The sequence below is a fragment of the Equus przewalskii genome, chromosome 2 (assembly GCF_037783145.1).
Source record: "Equus przewalskii isolate Varuska chromosome 2, EquPr2, whole genome shotgun sequence".
NCBI classification, from domain to species: Eukaryota; Metazoa; Chordata; class Mammalia; order Perissodactyla; family Equidae; genus Equus; species Equus przewalskii.
In genome coordinates, this window is record NC_091832.1 from 33,735,110 (window position 1) to 33,754,015 (window position 18,906).

Sequence of the window (18,906 nt, forward strand, 5' to 3'; positions counted from 1 at the left end):
GCACTTAATAAGTGCTATGTAGCCGTTAGCTATTCCTACAGATGTTCCATGAAAGGAAGTTTGAGAACCACTGAGAACTTCTCACCCACCATCTTGGAAATAACCAACACACAATAGAGCATTGGAGGACCCAGAAGTCCCACAGCAAAAAGACCTGTTTTACTTTGTTTACCGTCATAATTCTCAAACTTATTTTTACTAGAGTACTCTGCTTCCTTCTTCATAGGCACAAAATACCTGTCTCTTAGGACATGCCCAGATTTGAGGGTCACAGTTTGAGAAATGTTGGTTTGGGATTATTCAATGTTTTGAGACCCTAGTGAATGATAGGGGGAGAAAGCACTCTCTGAATCATGAAAAAGATCTGGAGTGAAACCCCAGCATTATCCTACCAGCCACAAGGCCCAGGAAATGTCACAGCCAGGCCCAGAGAAGGGACGCGACTTACCCAAGGCCATACAGTTAGTTAGGGGGAGACCCAAGACTAATACACAGGCCTCCCAGCCCAGGACCCTTCCACTTCCTTCTTCTCTTTCCCTTCATTGCCAAGTAAAAGCAGGAGGTCTTTCTTTTTTTTTTTTTTAAAGATTTTATTTTTTTCCTTTTTCTCCCCAAACCCCCCCAGTACATAGTTGTATATTCTTCGTTGTGGGTCCTTCTAGTTGTGGCATGTGGGACGCTGCCTCAGCATGGTTTGATGAGCAGTGCCGTGTCCGTGCCCAGGATTCGAACCAATGAAACACTGGGCTGCCTGCAGCGGAGGCGCAGGAACTTAACTACTTGGCCATGGGGCCAGCCCCAGGAGGTCTTTTTTGAGAGAAGGTGTCTGTCATCTTCGAGACTGATGTGAATCCCCCCTGCCGATTGACTTTTCATGCCCTGCAAATCTTGGGCCACCGTGGCCCCAAAGAACATATGCTTTCATCCCAACCAGGGAGACGGAGGGGGTGAGATTTTCCACTATTCCCTCCCCACCAAAGAACGTAAAAGAGCTAAGCTCCCAGCACAGGTGGCCGACCATGTGCTTGACCATGTGCTCTTGAGAGCCAACGCGGTGCCCCTGTCCCTGGTGCTGAAACGTGCCTGGCACCTGGGCAGTATTCTCAACCCCAAGCCTATCTGCAATGGCTGTTGCAGAGTCTCCTAGGGAGGACCCATCAACACTGATTCCCCAGGCCTTGCATCTCACCCGTTGAATCAGAATCTTCTGGGGTCAGTGCCCAGCTTCTGTGCATTTGAAAATCTTCTGAGGGGTGTTGGGACCCCACTACCTTGGGGAGCATTTGTGTGTCCCAATCCTAGTTCATCAGTTCATCTCTCCCACGGATCATTGTTTTCAGTGATATTATTTTCTGACTTTTCTGAAAAAGATTGTAATTTTGATACTCTCACCGAAAAAGTAAATCATTTTATATGTTTCACATTAATGGAGCAGATTTTATGGGCGGTTGGCAGTTCTATTATTTTTATAGCAGTAGCAATTTTTTTCCACTCTGGGAGCTTGAGGGTGCATATTCCCTCCTGATTCCATATTCGTGGTGCTCTGCAGGCCTGGCAATTTAGGGCGCTGGAGTGGTTTTAATAATGTTCATGTGCTCTCCATCCCCATGCTGCACTGTTCCAGGCAAAGATGAGATGCCTCTATTGTGGAATTTCTCTTCCAGATACTTTTCTTTCCCTCTGAGACCCTGAGGAAAATCCTCAGTGGAGAAACAGTTGCATTGAACATTCTACCGAGAAAGATGCCAGCAGGATGGAGCCAGAGAGCTTCACTAGCCTCTGACGACCCCCTTGGGCTCTAATGCTGTGGGGGAGGGTGAACTCAACCCTTGCAGACTGCATCACCCCCTTATCTGATTTCCCAGGTGCCAGAGCGGCTGACTTGGAGGCTGCAAGGAGGTGTTGAGTAGTGATCACAATCACAGGCTTTGGAGTCAGACCTGGGTTCAAAGCCTGGTTCTGCCTTTTGCTGGCCGTATGACCCTGGACAAGTTGCTTCCACTTCCTGGGCCTCAGTTGCCTAACGTGTAACATATGGACAGCACTATGCCTGCCTCAGCAGGGTTGACGTAGAGATCATGTGAGAAAATGGACATCAAAGTGTCATCCTGTAAGCCAACGTAAGTGACTGTAATCATACAAATGAATCTCCACCCAGTGGTGGCAGCAAACCTAAGGAGGGCATTTGCCTTTTAATTTGATATTCTTGGTGTCCTGCAAACTTTTACTTCTCTCCCCCTCCCTTGGGAATCAAGTTCTAAGAATGAAGTTGAAGGTAGATGTGTGGGGTCATGGAAGGGCAAGGTTGTATGTCCAGAGCAGAGTGTTGGTCACTGACTCTTTTAAGGTATTTTTTTGAGGTGCCTCTAAAGGGCAGTCCAATCCAGAGGAAGAAAGGAGAATGTCCCAGGGGTTGGACATCTCAATCCCTGGTGTGGAAGCCTTGGGCCAGTGTGGACCTGGAGCTGCTCAGGTCTTGGAGTTGGCGTGAGGGAGCAGAACCAATGCTTACAAACTGGGGACCCCCTTACCCCTTTGTGCAGATGGGAAAACGGAGCCCAAAAGGGTCAAGTGACTTGCTCAAGGCCATAGGGTTTTTTGGCAGCAGAACCAATGGAAAGAACCGGGTGTCGTTTTCATTGCACCACACAGACTCCTGGGCATGGCGCAGTGAGTCCAGTCACTGCTTCTGTCTAGACTGAAAAAGAAAAGAGTCAAGAGGGTGTGGATTAGTTTCTGGGAAGATGGACTGGATTGGTTCTGTGTGGCCCCACCCGGAAGCAGTGAAACTTAAGCATTAGGAACATAGATTTTGGCATCAGATAGGCTGAAATATGAGTTCTGACTTTGCTATTCACCACCACTATGAGTGTAGCCCCCCAGAGCCTCAGTTTCTTCATCTGTGCAGTGGGTCTAATGGGAAACGCTACGTCAGTGATGTTGAGAGTCAATAAGACAGCCAGTGGTGATATAGATGATGACACACTTTGCTCCTTTTACAAATGAGACTTTAGTTCTGTGTCTAGGCACGTGCTAAGATGTTGAATGAGAAAGTGAAGGGGTTCGCTGTGGCCCGGAATAGCCAATAATGTATGCAAAATTGTATGCAGACTTCCAGTGACAGAAGGAGTTGCCTGCATGATAGTGAGCTCGTCATCACCGGAGACAAGCAAGCCCCTCGGTGGGGGGCGGATGCTGAGGAGAGGATTCAGGCATCTGCTGGAGAAACGGACCAGTGCCTCTGATGTTCCATGATGCTCGCTCTCCCCCTTCTCAGTTCCCTGGCTCCTGCTCACCGGGGGCCTCTGTTTTCCAAAGCAGCAAGCAGCCTTCTTGGTAATTACTTTTGGACTTATTAAGCATAATTATCCACTAATCGCATACAACCAGTAATTACTGTGGCTGTTACCAGGGGCCTACCCATGCAGTCCCGCCTGCAGCCCTAGGGTCCAACACCGAGCTGGGGCCTGAGGTGGAGGTGGGGCTCCCTGCCACGGGGTTAGGGGGGCTCGGTAGAGATGGGGCTGTGGGTGCTCCTTCAGCCTGGGCACCAGGCTGGGGAAGGAGCTGCTCACACACGCTGGTCCCAGGGCCACTCCAAGCTCACCAGTCAGTCCTTCCAAACGCTCCCCACCCTGTGATGCAGGCCGAGGGCACCTGCCTTTGCCCATGCCGGCCCCTCCTCCTGCGACTCTTCTTTTATTCCCCTTCCTTCTCTCCAACCAACTGCTCTCCCTTCTTCCCTTCCTTCAAATATTTTTGAGTCTCTTTTATGTTCCTAGCACTATTCTAGGCACTAGAGATTCCGCAGTGGGGCAGGGGGAGGACAAAATCCATATAACATTTGAGCAGAGGAGTGGCTTAATCTGACTTGTATTTTTATATCTCTACTCTGTCCACAGAGAAACTGGCGGGGGCGAGGGGGAGGGTTGCCCAATGAGGAGGAGCTGTTGCAACAATCCAGGTGAGAAACAACGGGGGCTGGGGCTAACATGCAGCCGTGGAGCGGGGAGGAATGGAAGGATTCCAGAAACATCTTTAAGATAGAGAGGACAGGCTTCCCTGATGAGCTAGATAAGAGGTGTGTGAGAGAGACAGGCATCAAATGAGACGCCAAGGTTTCTGCCTCAACACCGGAAGGAGGGAGCTGCCTCTTGTTGAACCCGGGAAGACTGTGGGTGAAGCAGGTTTCAGAGGGGAGGCAGGTGTTCGGTTCCGGGCATGTTAAGGTCTTAGACATCCAAGGGAGGTGTTAGCCTGTGGTTCAGAGGAGACAGGCCTGGCTGGGGCGGCATGTGGGAGCCCTCCATGCATGGATGACATTTAAAGCATCCATACTGGATGTGCTCATCTAGTGAGTGAGGCCGGGTAAGAAGAGGCCCATGGTCCGTGGGGCCCTGAGGTCCACCAGGGTTAAGGGACTGGGCAGGTGAGAAGGAGCCAGCACAGAAGACTGAGAAGGAGCAGTCAGAGAGACGGGGGGGGGGGGGGGGGGGGGCCCCGGAAGAAAGAGTGTCAAGTAGGAAGGAGGGAGCTCTCACCTCTCCATCCTTGGGGCACCAGATTCTGCCTCTTCGGCTCCCCTCCTTCTGTCCTCACTTCCCTCCGTCGGCTTATTCCCCCTCTCTCTTTTTTCTTTCCTTATCGCTTTCAGAGTCTTTCTCTACGTCTCTCTCTCCCCTGGGCTCCTTCTTTGGGCCTCTCCCTCCACTCCTACCTGCTCGTTCCCCGGCAGCGGCAGCGGGTCGGGGACCCTGGGGCGCGGGAATCTCCCGACAGCCACCGGCACATGCACATGCCAATCTCCCAGCGTCTCAGAACCAGCACGCGGCCCCGTGCAGCGCCTCCTGCCCGTGTAATACGCTCTAATATTTATTTACATGCCTTTCAGACTACTACTTATTAAGGTATCGCTGCCAACTGTGCGCGGGCTAATTGCTCTTAATGTGCCCCCTCCCGGTTCCCACGGTGACGCCTTCGTGAAGGCAGAGCCAGAGGCAAAGCCAGAGCCGCTCCGAGCGGGGAAACCGAGGACTGAGCGCGCGGAGGGTGCCGGGAGTGCGGGTGACCGCGCGGGGTGGGGGCGCGGGGCCGCGGAAACTGTGCAGGGAGGCGCAGACGGTGCTGGGAGCGCGCAGTTGGAGAGGTGGGGACGAGGGGAGAGCAGGATAGGGGTCGCAGAGCGGGGGCGAAAGAGGCGTGCCTGAAGCACAATTCGGAATCTCGCAGCGGGGTGGGCTTACTGGAGCGCGAGGGGCGGGGCAGGGAACCCGGGTGGGGGTCTTAGAACGGGGTGGGGGAGGGACCTAGGGACGGCGGGGCGGGGCAGGGGGACGCAGGAGGTGGTCTTGGAGCGGGTGGGGGACCTTGGGGGCGGGGCGGGGCAGGGGGACGCAGGTGGGGGTCTTGGAGCGGGTGGGCCCCCCCTCCCCTCCCCGAGCGCGAGGCTGGGCTGGAGTGAGGTTCGGACGGGCAGCGCTTGGGCCTCACGCGGCGCGTTTGGCTGTGGGCGGACAGACCGACGACCGCGGGGCCCTGGGAGGGGGCCGTCGCCTCCCCCCACCCCACCCGCGTAGGCGGCGGCCTCGCCTCTGCTGGTTCTCCCGACGTCAGCAGCAGCCGCCGGAGCCGGAGGGAGCAGTTTAATTGGCAGGATTTTGGGTTAAGAACAGATGTGGCTTCGCTGGGTTTGGAGGCAGGGCGCGCGGGGGCGGGGAGGGTGCTGGTCGGAGTGGGAAGGGAACGGAAAACAGGCAGAGAGACCCCGGCTGGGCGCCCCTGCAAAGAGGAGACAAAGGCAGGGATGGGCGTAGGGCTGGGAGAGGGAAGCGGAAGAAGAGGGACAGAAAATACAGCCTCTTCGTTGCGAGAGGGGGCTAACTTGGGGACATTTATCCATTTAATTTTATTACTGATACTGTGGGTACAGTGTCAGTGATACCCCAGGCCTTGGTGGTGTCACCCTCAAAATTCCTCTGGGAATTGTGGCTTCATAACACCCAGGGGGCTGTGCGCTGCCCCTGCCCCCGCTCTCAGTAAAGACTGGTTAAAGCGGGCTGGGCAGGGGCCTCTTGGGTCTGTCTGCTGAGCCGCACTGGGCCCAGCGCCTCTCTTGCTGTGAACAGCGCTGCGGTGGGGGTGCTGATTTTCCAGATGCGCGCATCGGGCCTCTGAAAGGTGAAGTGACTCGCCCAGCTAGTAACAGGCAGACGCTGGATGGAGAGGCCGGCCTAGAAGCCCATGCATTTTCCACTGCCCAGGGCCAAACCTCTGATTGATGGTGGTTGTAATTTCATCAGGCCTCTGGCCCTGAGGGACGTTGTTGTGGTGTCCGCGGAGCTTTCTGGAACTGAATCCGGTCGATCTGCCTGGTTGGTGTTTGCTGGAGCACTGGGGCTTGCTATTGGCGCTGCATGTCCCGGGTTCCCAGAGCTCATTTCTCCATCCCTGGACCAGATGTGGCCGTGCTGGGCTCTGCCACCTGAATGCTGGGAGCCTGATGGCCCAGGGGAAAGTTCCTTGCCTCCAGGAGAACTGGGGGCTGAGTCGGTGGGGGCAGTCCCACCACCCTTTCATCCTGGAATGTTCTGGAGTCTGGAATCAGGATGTTAAACTCACCAGCCTCAGAATTGGAGGGAACCTTGGGAGTTATCCAGTCCTCAGTCCTCCTCCCTCGTTAAACGGGGGAACTGAGACACAGAGAGGGGAAGGAACTTGCCTGGGGGCACACAGTCTGTGCGCCTGAAATGACCTGCGCCTTCACTCAGTGAGGACTGGGAGGTGTGGAGGCCCCTCCCCCCATCTTCTTATTTCAGCATAAAGGGGTCTGGGTTTTCCTGGAAATGGGGAGGGCGGCCAGATTTGTTTACTGTGTGCCCCCCACCTTCTTTCCAGCTCCTGCTCCCTCACCTGACGCTCTGCTGTGCTAGGACCTGACTGCCCCAGTCTAAGTATCTCCCTTCTGGGTGTCGCCCGCGGAAATCTCCTGTCCCTAGCCCTCACCTACACACGTGTTTCCACTGGGGCCTTTCTGAAGACATCACCTTAGAGTAGCTGTAACGTAGCATCTTTAGACCCAGTGAGGGCAAGTTTGGGGGACCTGAGTGGCCTTGGTCCAGGCCCTATTCTTCTCTGGGCCTCAGCATCTCCATCTGTAAAATGGTGGGTGGTGTGGACATTTGGAGGGTTCTAAGCATCCTTTCTAGTTCTGACATCTTGGGACTGCCCACGGTGCGAGCCGCTGGCACCCGAGTCCCCCAGGCCAGGGCCCACCTGCTGCTTCCCTTCCTTGGGGCAGGAGTAGGTGTGGGTCATGGGGTACAAACGCTGGAGAGAAGGTGAAGCCCTCTGGGTGCAGTGAGCAGTGTGTGATGAGCAGGGCAAAGCAGGAGCGTTGGCACCCATTCTCCTCCTTGTCTGGAGCCTCCTGGTTCCCGGTTCCTTCCTGGGGAGGGACAGGAAGAGTTGGACTCCATTTGCCTTCTGGGGACGGTGTGGGGAGGAGGGGGCTCTGTGGGAAGGGGGCTGTGAGCCTGGAAGAGCAGCTCTTCCTCTAATGTGGAGGAAGCGAAGAGCTCAGCAACAAGCGCTGCCCTCCCTACTTGGCCCAGTTGGCCTAGCCCTGTGGTACCCGGCACCCGGTGGGTGTGGAGTGAATTCGCAGGTGGAGTGAACGAATGGATCAACGTCTTGAAGTAGAGACCTGGCCCTAGAGTTGGGCAGACTTGGGTTTGGATCCTGCCCCTGCCAGTTTCTAGCTGGGTGACCTCGAGCAGATTACTTAATGTCTCTGAACTTCAGTTTCCTCATCTGTAACACGAAAATGATACTTCACAGAGTTGTGAGGGGCAAATGAGACGTCTGACATTTAGGACTCCCCAGATTATAACTTCTGGTTATTCTCACTAAAGATAGAATGATTGGATCACCCCCTAACCTTTCACTTCAGCACACATTTACTGAGCATCTAGAATGTTCTAGGTGCGTAGAGCTGACTGAGGTCCGGTCTCTGTTCTCAGGTTGCTGAGAGTCTGATGGGAGAGACACGTGGCCACACAGCCTTGAAATGCTACTGAGAAGTACTGGTGACAGCCATTACCTGGAGTATGGAGGGCTGTGGGAGAGATCCAGTCTGCTCTGGAGTGCAGGTCAGAGAAGGCTTCCTGGAGGAGGTGAGCTCCACAATGAGCTTTGAAGGAGATTGCCCTTGGCTAACATCCATCATGGACAGAGAAAACATGGCAAAGACGTGAACGGCTTGCTTGGGGAACACTCGGAATCCAGACTTGGCTCCTATGTCACTTGTTGGGAGGTGCTCTAGGATAAATAGCATCCTCCCCAACCTATCACTCCCTCCCCGCTAATACTGCTACATTTTTCTGCCTTATCACCTTTGGCCCTGGTATATATTTGCTTGATTTTGTGTCTCTTGTCTGTCTCTCCCCACTAGACCATCAGCCCCATGAACACGGTGTTAAGGGTTGAATTGTGTCTCCCTCCAAATTCGTATGTTGAATTCCTAACCCCTCATACCTCCGAATGCGACTGTATTTGGAGACAGGATCTTTACAGAGGTAATCAAGTGAAAATGAGGTCATTATGGTGAGCCGCGATCTATGACTGGTGTCCTTATCAAAAGGGGAAATTTGGAGACACACACACACAGGGAGACGCCATGTGAAGGCGGGAGTGATGCTGCCACGAGCCAAGGAAGCTCCAGAGGCTGGAATAGATCCAGAAGGAAGCAACCTTGCTGACACCGTGACCTTGGACTTCCAGCCTCCAGAACCACGTGACAAAACACTTCTGTTGTTTGAGCTCCTGGTCTGTGGTGCTCTGTCGTCGCAGCCCTGACACGTGAATCCGGGCGGACTCTGTTCTGTTCCTTGCTGGCTCCCCAGCCCAGAACACGGCCCGGCATGTAGTGGGTCACAGGATTCCCAGCTCCCAAATGAATTAACCCTGGTTGTGACATGCAGTGATGAGGGCCAGATCCTGAGTGACAGTGGTGAGGGAGCAGAGGACCTGCGAGGCAGAACAAGGGGGTGGTGCACACAAGGGGGTCTGGCATCTTCAACCCCTGACAAGTTTCATCTCCCCTTTCTGTTCTTTCCCAAAGCGGTGATCTTTTGCATGATCAAATCCCACCTTTCTCTTGACCAATGTGCAAAGCTCATGGGACTTGGGACCATCTCGGATCCCCCCTTGGGGGAGTGGGGAAAGGGGCTGTCCGCAAACTGATCACTTGGACAGAGTCCTAAAGCAGGTGCTACTGGAGTGGAGGCGCGGGGGAGTTGCCTCAGAGAGTGCCTAGTCTGATGGAGGAGACAGCCCTGGTCTGACGGAGGAGACTGAAGTCTGTGCCCTTAGAGAGCCTCCAGTCTGATGGTGGGGTACACGGCCCCCTGCCCTGGGGGAGACCTCCGCATAGGATTGGGAGCTCCCAGTCTGATGGGGGAGCCAGAACGCACCTACATACGGTCATCAAATATCCCATGAGAAGCTGCTGCTGAGAGGGGGCCTGGGGAGGCTTCCTGAAAGAACTGGGTTTACACGGAGTTTGGAGAAGGAGGGTGCTAGTGTGGTGGAGACGGGAGGAGCGGGCTGAGCAGGGAAGGACGAAGTAGCCACCTTCTCCTTTCCAGTCCCAGGTGAGCTAGCCCGGTGTCCGGACCCACGGCGAACACGTGACCAGCACAGCCTTTCAGTGGGCTTCCTAGCCATCACGAATCACCCATTTTTAGCAGAGAAAAAAGGCTGTTGACGGGGGACAGGAATAGCTTCTAAAGCGTCCCTTCATCCCTGTCACTCCTCTTTCCCCAAACGTCTCAGCGGGCCCTGGGCCTGAAGGCAGTGCATGCCCACAGCGCCCTCTGCTGGACAGTGTCGGAGCGGCGCTGCGGGCTCTGCGGCCGGGGCGTTTGTGCCAACGGCCCCTGGTTTCCCGCCCTGGGGAAGCCCGAGATTCTGAAGCCAGGAATGAAGGATAGACAGGAACTAGGTCAGTGCCTGGGAGGGTCCATATCTGCAACCTAGAGGATCTTGGAGCTTGAGAGTCGTGTAGGGTGTCGTTAGTTCTGTTTCGGGTGGCTGAGGGAGCCATCACAGACAACTTCCCATCCAGATCTTATCACGGGCTCAGGAGCTGGCGTGGCCACTATTCTGAGTATCTGGGGCCCTTCCTCCCCCCCCCCCCAGCATAGGAGAGGACCCCCTCCCAGCAGATTACCTATGTCTCATTATATCACAGGGGACGTGAGTCCCTTTCTTCCCCCGACTCTGGATCTGGGGGTGGCTGGATGCTTCCAGGAGAGATTCCTGACGGGAGATTGTAGGTGATGCTCAGATGGGAGATGAGGATGCTCACATTGTAGGTGATGCTCAGATGCGGATGAGTCAACTGCTGCTGGATGGCAGGACAAGAGAGCTTTGCAGATCTAGGCTGGGACTCCATATTTTTTCCCCATTTCAGAACAGGATAGACCAGGATAAGATTACTTTAGCCCAGGGGAGCTCAGGCTTCCCAGGGGGCCAGCAGTGCCTTGGCGGGGACTGCAGACATAGAACAGAGGACCCGGGAGAGCCAGAGACTCGAATCAGTGGCTCGCTTCATTCTGTCCTACAGAGTTCCTGGAGAGAATGCAGGGGCCCCGAGTTCCTGATTCCTGAGCATGTTTTCCATAGTGTGAGGGGCTAGGAGACCCTTATTGCCACCCCCCCCCAGCAGGACACACACACATACACATACACACACACACACACACACACACACACAACTGGCTTTGACAGGATGCACAATGGGAGAAGAGAACAAAGACGCAATTTCTTGCAAAGTTCCGTGAAGTAGTGCCCAGGTCATATAAGTCAGCGAGGTGCTAAGGGGACCTCAGGCCCCCCAGCAGCCTAGAGCTGTGGTGGGGGCCGAGAAGGGGCTTGTCTATCTTGGTGAAAGCCCACTGCCCAGGGGAAAATCACCCATGCGGGCCACGCCTGCGAACGGTGCTTCCCTTTCTCGTCTCGGCCTGCCGGCTCCTTGACCTCTTCCTGCTGGAGGCCGTTAGCCCATCGCGGTGATGTTTGGGGGCCTGTCGGGAATTCCTATTTTAGTCAGCTGTCCTCCCTGAAGGCTGCAAAGGGATGATTTTGAGGGAACAAGGTAAACTGCCAAAGGTTTTCCAAATGAGCCTTTAGATTTTGGGGTCAGTCTGTGTGGATTCCAAGACAAAATGGTGGCTGGGGACGATTTTCAAATAAATATATTTTGTGATCACTAATTGCTGCTGAGGAAAATCTGCAATGTGGGAAGCTGCTCTGACAAGGCACTGCAGCAGGTGCTGGCCGTGCCTAGCCCGATCCCCTCAGCTCGTTTCGGTTGGGTGCACTCGGGCCGGACACCGGCTAGCACCTGTGCTGCTGTGCTGGCAGCCTGCTCTAGCTGCAGAAGCCAGCTCGGCTGGGGCACCTGTGGCAGGCCAGAAGTGGAGTGAATGCCCCTGGGAGTGACCTTCAACTGTGACTGAGCGGAGCTGGTGCACACCACCCTCCCCCCCATTCCTTCACTGTGAGCTTTGAGACGTGCATCTCTCCTGGTTCCCAGAGCCCCGAAGTGGGATGAAGGTCCAGCCCATAGTAGTGACCTGCTTAGTACCATCCCTTTATTGGTGTCCTTCCTGTGGCTATTTCACCTCCTCACTTGCCTAAGGGTGTTTCCTGGGATCACACAAATACTCTATTGGCACTGAATCCTTATCTGAGGCTCTGCTCCTGGGGGAATTACTGTGACCAAGTGTCTCAAGTTTCCCAGGACTGTCCCAGTTTTAAAAATGAAAGTCCCACATCCTGAGGGCCCAGGCAAACTGGGACCGTTGATCGCCCTTGGGGGAACCTAAACCAAGACAGCTGTGCCCACACTAGGGGAGGCGAACAGATCCCTGAACCACTAGTTTGAAAGCCAAGTATCAGCTTTGAGAACAAAAGAGCAGACACAAGGATTGTGTGTTGTACCGTCAGGTTCAGCAGTTTTTATGAGCTAAAAGCTTAGGAGAGAACAGAAGCTACTGTTACAGAGAAGCCATTCCCTTGAGCACAGACACACTCAGACAGCTGCGGGTGTGACTTGCTAATTATGGGTGGACATGAGATGGCTGATGTCCAGGACTTTTACCAGCTACTGGGCAAAAAGCCGACGTATGTTCCAAGAACAAGAAGTGGCACAGGCTTCATGGGGACATTATGGGTGAGCAGGCAAGGGCAGGGGACAGCACATTGTAGGCACTTGAGGCTCTGAGGGGGACAAGCACCGGCCATGCTACTTGAGCCAAAGCCACCTGGGCAAAGAGTGAAACTACATTGTGTGTGTCACCACATTCGACCACATGGAGACGGGGCACTTTGCCTTGGGAAGCGGCTGTAAGCTCAAGACAGCTGGCTCTGGGCCAAGGAGAGTTGCAGCATGAACAGGAGAAATCCACTTTGTCAGGTGGCTGGGGAGGCGCTGCTGTCGAGAGGCTGAAGTCCACAGGCTGGGGGCCGGGTGAGCACGGGGGCCAGGGAGCGCCATCGGAGTGGGCTGGGGCCTGGCCAGGAGATGCTGCCAAGCTCCTGACCTCAGGACAGATCTCTGCGGATCAGATTATCCAGCTGCAAAATGCTGCTCATGCCCCTGCCCTGGTTATTTTGATGTGGGCTCTGTGGAGTGTGCAACAGCTGAGGAATGTGCCCATTTTTTTTTGGTTCTTGTTGATTTCCCTACTCCCTGCTAGATAAAAAATCTAGGGTAAAAAAAAAAAATCTTCCAAACACCATGGCAGTGAACACACAACCCATTTCTGGGTAGCAATGCTCTTTTCCTTCCTTTCCCAGGATGCTAAGGATGCATTTGTGTTTGGGGACCACTTGGAGGTGTTCCAATAGGCAAGTAGTGAGGACAGCATTGGAGCCCCCAATGGCAGGTGCTGGAGGGTCACAGATTCCAGCCGGGCAGGTTACGGGTGGCCAGTCACCAGGGGTAGCCTGCAGACAGATTGGGGGAGACCCCTTCCCTCACTTCCTCTCATCGGGAGTCCCTGCCAAGGAAGAGAGAAGGGGAACAGTAGCGGAGAGAGGAAGAAACAGCCTTCAGATAAAGGTCGGGACCAACAGGGGCAAGTCAGGATTTAGAGGAAACTTCCAGAAACCTTTTCTGATAGCTGTTCCAGCGAACCAGCTGGAAGGGAGGAAGAGGAACCCTTGCTTTCTCAAACACCTGAGGAGCGGGTGAAAACCCACCAGCAGCTCATCTCGGAACCAGCTACTGCCTTCAGCAGTCACAACAGTGGAGGACAGTGGGTGGCATTCGTTGTGTCCACAGGCAGGGACAGGCTGGGAAAAGACAGTGCTGGCTGGAAACTGAAGCTGCTTATTTACGAGTCCAGGGTAAGTTTGCCTAAGGGGGGGGCCCAGTTTTGCCGGGATCTGCCGTTAGTCTCCTTGGCTAGGGGGCTCAGAGAGAAGACTCTGCCTGTGTGTGGCCGGAGGTTGGACCTTGGGGTGCTTTGTTGCAGGGACCCCCCTGCTCCCCTGGACCAGGGGTCCCACAGCAGGAGCTCCTGCCAGAGTCCCCTACTGCCTCTTCTTTGGCCACACAAGAGCAGGGCCACTGTGGCCAGCTTTACTGACACCGTCACGAAAGTCAGGAAGCTCCAGGGTCGGCCCATTAGTGCCCATGGTGTCTAGCCCACACCCACAGATGGCGGGACCACAAGCTGGGGATGTGGCCAAACACACCCACTGGGAACACCAGGAAGTGGGGAAATGGTACATGGAGCAGGCATTCTTCAAATGCTCCTCCCCAAGCTCCAAAAACGACAGGAACACCACCTATATTCACTTGGCTTCCCCACTGTGCCTGGCATACAGTAGGAACTCAATAAAGGCTTTTTGAATGTTAGTGTCCGAAGAACCCTAAGGGAGCTCTGGACCAGCCTTTTCCCAAAGGATAACCTGGGGAGAGTGATCTTCTGAATTACTGACAATACACATTTGCACATTCATGAACTGACCTAAAGAACTCTGTCTTGTGATTCCCTGATGTTTTTGCCCATGAGTTGTTAATTCACATATCGACCAAGGAATAGTGTTGGAAGTGCTAATCTAGTGTAACCTGATCATTCTACAAAAGATGAACTGGGGCCCAGAGAAAGCCAGCAATTTGCCAAAAGTCACACAGCACCCTGGTGGTGGAGTTTGGACCAACACTTAAATTCCCCAGGTCTCAGCTCAGTGTTCTTCCCACTGAAGGCCAGGCTCTGTTGGACATGCCACTAGGCATCTGTACTCTCCTGACTCTTCAGCTGGGCAGGGCGTAAATGTCCCTTTGCATAACTTAGAAAGCAAGGGCTAGTTTAACAAGGAATTCGGATTAATCCAAATTAACCCCAATCACAGGGGCAACGTTTCACCTGAGAACCTTTGGAACCGCTTCAGCTGCAATGCCTGTGCCAATTACCTGAGGCTCTTATCTTTTACTTAAAGCTAGTCCCTTTGCTCCTCTGCCTGGCAGATTTCTAAGAACGCACGTCATCTCACTACTACTGAAGCTCTTTCAACAATGCCCTTGGCCAGATGTTCCCAAGCCCTTGGATTATTTGAAATCAATGAGGATTTGTCCTCTGCACCTTTGGGTGCTGGGCAGGGGAGCCAGAGAACGTGTGGTCAGCAATTCACACGTGCATCAAAATTGCCCAGAGCTCCAGCAGCTGCTCCTGGGGCAGGATCCGAGGAGGGTCCTGGGAGAAGGCGGGTGGTGCGCCGCCCCCTCACTGCGTTCCTCGGTTACTCCTTCCAGGCGTCTTGCAGCACTAGTTCCACCCTGGGCAGGTGCTGGGCCCCCTTGAGCCCTGGTCGTTGTCCACACTGAGCCTGGAGACCCAGAATCAGGTGAGTCGGGAGGCTGGGCAGCCCAGTCCAACCTGGCCGTGCTAGAGGAGGAGCGAGACCCAGAGAGCACACGTGACATGCTCAGGTCACACTGACGATTAGAGCAAGCCCGGGGTCGCTAGCTGGAAAACATCTCAGAGGCAGAGAATCTGGGAATGTCAGGGCACAGGGAAGCCCCCAGCTCCAGGGCACCCAGAGAGGGGAAGCCACTTGCCCAAACTAGTGCCAGGCGTTCCACTTCTCCACCTGACAATATTTCCATTACTGGGGGGCCAAGGAAGCGATGCCACACCCCTCCCTCCACGCCCTGAAGCTGGGGCTGCATAGCTGCAGGAGCGTTCTTCTCAGGGGAGGCGGCGTGCAGGCATATAAGGCTGTCCTCAAACCTGCTAGAGGCCTCGAGCAAGAGAGCCTGAAGCCCTATCCATCTCCGTGGCACTGACTTTGGGCCAACACCCCAGACTGGCATGCTGCTTCACCAGGGGCCGCGGTGGCCATGGTGTTGGTGACTGCCCGGCTGGATTCCTCCCTGAGGCGGAGTCTGACGCAGAGCAGAGCAGTCAGCAGATGGCAAGCCTCCAGCCCCTTCCCCCGCCTTAGGGATGGACCAGCAGCTTGTTGTGGGAGCCTTGGGGGGGCTGGTTGGCAAGAGGCGCTCCTGGGAGATTTCGCAGCACAGCAGGAGGGCAGGGCACGGCTCTGCCTCAGGGGTGCGCTGTGTGTGGGGCAGGGGACCACATCCTGGTGGGGCTGCCTTTTCTCCATACCCAGTGGGCGTTCTGCTGGACGCCTCTCTCCCTCAGCCCCTGGACAGAGGGGGAGAGCGGGGCAGCCTGGCATCCCAAATTGGTGGGCTTCCTTGGTGAGGGCCAGACCCACCTCCAGGAGGAGAGTCTTTGGGGCAGAGGTGACTGGCACCAGCCATGAGGGAATCTGAGGCTGTGACACCCCTGTCACCACGTGGTGTCACACGGTGGGCCTGAGAGAGGGAAGTCCCCAAGGGCTCTCTGCTTTGAAGCTTCAGGAATCTTTCATTTCCTTGAATAAATCATGCCTCCCGCTGAGGCTGCCTCCCCAGAGGCACTGCAGCCAAGCCTGGTTCTCTGTTGCACAGAAGGTCCCTGTCCCCCACAGTGTCGCATGGCTAGAGATGGCCCCACTATCCCAGAATGCAGCGGACACTGGCTGCCTCTCTAGCCCCTCGGCACAAGCAGATAGATTTCGTGTTACGCAATTCCCCAAAGTGTGTAAATTATTCAAGGTGTCGTCTGGTTTCTCCACTTTCTGTGACCATGTCTATTCTTTCTAGACTATTTTTGCACAAACTGTGCCTTAATTCTAACACCGTGGCTCGCAGGGTGTCTCCCCTTGTCCTGCCCATGAGCTCTTCTTAGATGCGGGTCACAGATAATCTGCAAACAGATACTGAAATATACTAAGGGCTTCCAAGCCAAAGGAAAAGGCCCCGGGTGGCACTTCTGCAAAGCATTGGGAAGGATGACCCTCCAGTCGGTTTGTAATGGGATTGAGGGGCCCTGGACCGTCACCATGGAGACAAGTGCGTGCCCCACAATGCAGCAGGCAGAGGTGGTCTCCCCATGCCTAGACGCAAGCTTGAGGGTCTGGTTACCTGCAATCTTTGGGTTCGCTCATCCACCCTTTTTTTTGAGGGGGACTCTGTCCATGTGATCTTCCTCCAGAGAGAACTCAGGCTTAAACTGCACTCTCTCCCTCCACCCCGAGTGGCAGTAAACCCCACAGCTGCCCGCGTGTCCAGGCAGAAAGGAACCTTTGAACTTTCTAGAGATCTGGTCCAACTCCCTCAGCTCGCCCACTTAATTTACAGGTGGGGAAACTGAGGCCCAGACAGGGGGCAGGGGCTGGCCTAAAGTTGCATGGCGAGGTGGGATTGAACTCAGGCCTCCCCAGTTGCCAGTCCAGGGCTCTTTCTAGCAACCAGTATATTGACTACAGCTTCAGAAGTCCCCGCTACTAGGCCCAAAGGGTCCCGTCCTCTCCTCCCCCGCCCCAGCCTCCCTTCGTCCCCACTACACGTAATTCGGGTGATAGCAGAGCACATTGAACTCCAGGTTCTCGTCCCAGTGCCGCAGCAGCACGAACAGCTGGCGGGCAGCAGCCTTGAGCGTGCCCCGCGTTCGGCCCTCGGGCACCTCCTGCTGCTCCAGCCACGAGTTGGCCTTCGCGGCCACCAGCTCCCACTCAACGAAGTAGGAGGCCGAGCTGTGCTCCAGCCACGCCAGTGCCACCACCGTGGCCCACAGCTTCCCCGTGAGTTCTGTCACAGCCCCGGGCTCCCAGCCTGGCTTGCCCTCCGCCAGGGGCTCCGTGGAGAGGCTGTCACAGGAGGCGTGCCGAGGTGAGGGGCTGGTGCCTGGCTGAGGACTGAGGGTCTTAGACTCGGGCTGGCGGGCGGTGAGGGACACGCGGTGGCAGGTGAAGGGCGAGGTCCACTTGAGCTTCTCCATGGGGATGTGGGTGGCCTCGCAGAAGGCTTGGTTGAGCAGGAAGGCTCCGGAGGCCAGCTGCAGAGACACCTGTGTGTGGGGGAGCCCTCAGTGGGCCTCAGACTCTTTAGCCCGTGGAGCCTCAGGCCATGCTAAAGGCCTGGGTCCGCAGAGCCCACCCGTTCACCTCCCCCAGCTCGCCCTGCTACCTGGGGCATCTGCGGGACGCCCAGGGCAGCTGAGCACAGGCCACGCTTTATCCCAGAGGCACTTCACACTGACCACTCTTCAAGCTCATCTCCACATCTTCACTCCAAACCTGCCTCTTGTCCCGGGCAGGGGGGCCCAGCTCGGCCACTGGGACCGTGCCCTGCTGTCTAGCGGCCTCTGGACGGCTCACCGCCCTCCTCCTCCCTCCACACCAATCAGTTTTCAAGTCCCACTGGCCTGCTTTCTAGACAGCTCTGCAACCCACCATGTGCCTCCCCATGTTGTCCCTGCCTTTGCTTTCCTCCCCTGTCCCCATCCTCCACCCACTCCATCTTGCCTGCACCCTGAGGGGTCTCTGTAAGGCACAGATCATGTTGCTGTCTGCAGTAGCTTCCATTTGCTCTCAGATAAGTCCAAACTGGGATTTCTGAAGTGCTGGTTCATCCTTGGCTCTTCCCCTCAAACCCCGTTCTCCGGCCACCCAGCTTTCTCTCTCCTGTCTAGGCTGTCGGCCCGAACTCCCCCTCCTCCAGGTCTCGGCTTAACCACCACACTCTGCAGCGAGTCCTGCTCCATTCCTCCCGGACCTCAAGCCTGGAGTCGGTGTCTGCCCTCGACGTCCCTCACCGGACTCGACCCCTCCTATCATGGCGCCCAAGGATCAGAACTACGTGGTTCCTTGTCTGTGTCCCCCCTAGACACTTAGTGCCACGGGCTCAGGGACTAGGGCCGTCTAGTTCCGGGTTGTCTCCCAGGGTCTAGCACTGTGCCTGGCTCAGCAAATACCTGTTGAGGGAATACGTGCATAGCGCTCTGCTGCCTCGGCTATCTGGAAGTTCCAAGTGGCGCTCTGCACTTGGTGTGTGTGTGCAGCTGTGCAGCAAAGCTCCAGCTGCGTCCCTCCTTCCAGCCCCTCTGATCCCCCAGCCCCGCTGGGCCCCAGATGTGGCAGGGCCACGCTCCCTTGCTCCTACCCTGTCACAGCATGCTGGCGCGTCCGCAGAGCCTTTGCTAAACACAGTGCGTGTCCCTGGGATGTTAATTTTACTCACTTGTGAGTCATTTCAAGGCTTATTTTTATGTATTGAAAAACAGACACACTTAGATGGTGGAGTAAAATGCAAAATTCCTGTGAATCTTTAAAGCGAAGACAGCAGATTGCAAAGAATTTTTGGGATGCTGGGGCTCGCTTCTAGCAACACTCTTAGACCCCGGGTGGGGGACTCATGCAAACTCCCTCGGCCCTGCCGGCTACTTGGGTGGGAAGGTGTAGGTCTTCTTCCCTTTGTGGAGGGGGAAGGTGGGCAGGGAGCCC

At 55.4% G+C, this 18,906-nt stretch overlaps 1 protein-coding gene and 1 long non-coding RNA gene across 3 annotated transcripts in view; one reads left to right on the forward strand and one right to left on the reverse strand.

The window, feature by feature from the left end:
* Positions 1-5,008: 5,008 nt before the first annotated feature.
* LOC139080346 (uncharacterized) lies at positions 5,009-11,273 on the forward strand. The gene is made up of 2 exons (XR_011534795.1): positions 5,009-5,146; positions 8,019-11,273. It is a non-coding gene; the product is annotated as an uncharacterized lncRNA (long non-coding RNA).
* A 717-nt stretch (positions 11,274-11,990) lies between these two features.
* Positions 11,991-18,906, reverse strand: part of VWA5B1 (von Willebrand factor A domain containing 5B1) — a 67,094-nt gene continuing 60,178 nt past the window's right edge. For both annotated transcript variants that reach the window (XM_070600497.1, XM_070600487.1), the window contains exon 22: positions 11,991-17,471. In XM_070600497.1, coding sequence (XP_070456598.1) covers positions 16,965-17,471 — 507 coding nt within the window. In that variant the 3' untranslated portion in view covers positions 11,991-16,964. The remainder of the gene's footprint in view (positions 17,472-18,906) is intronic.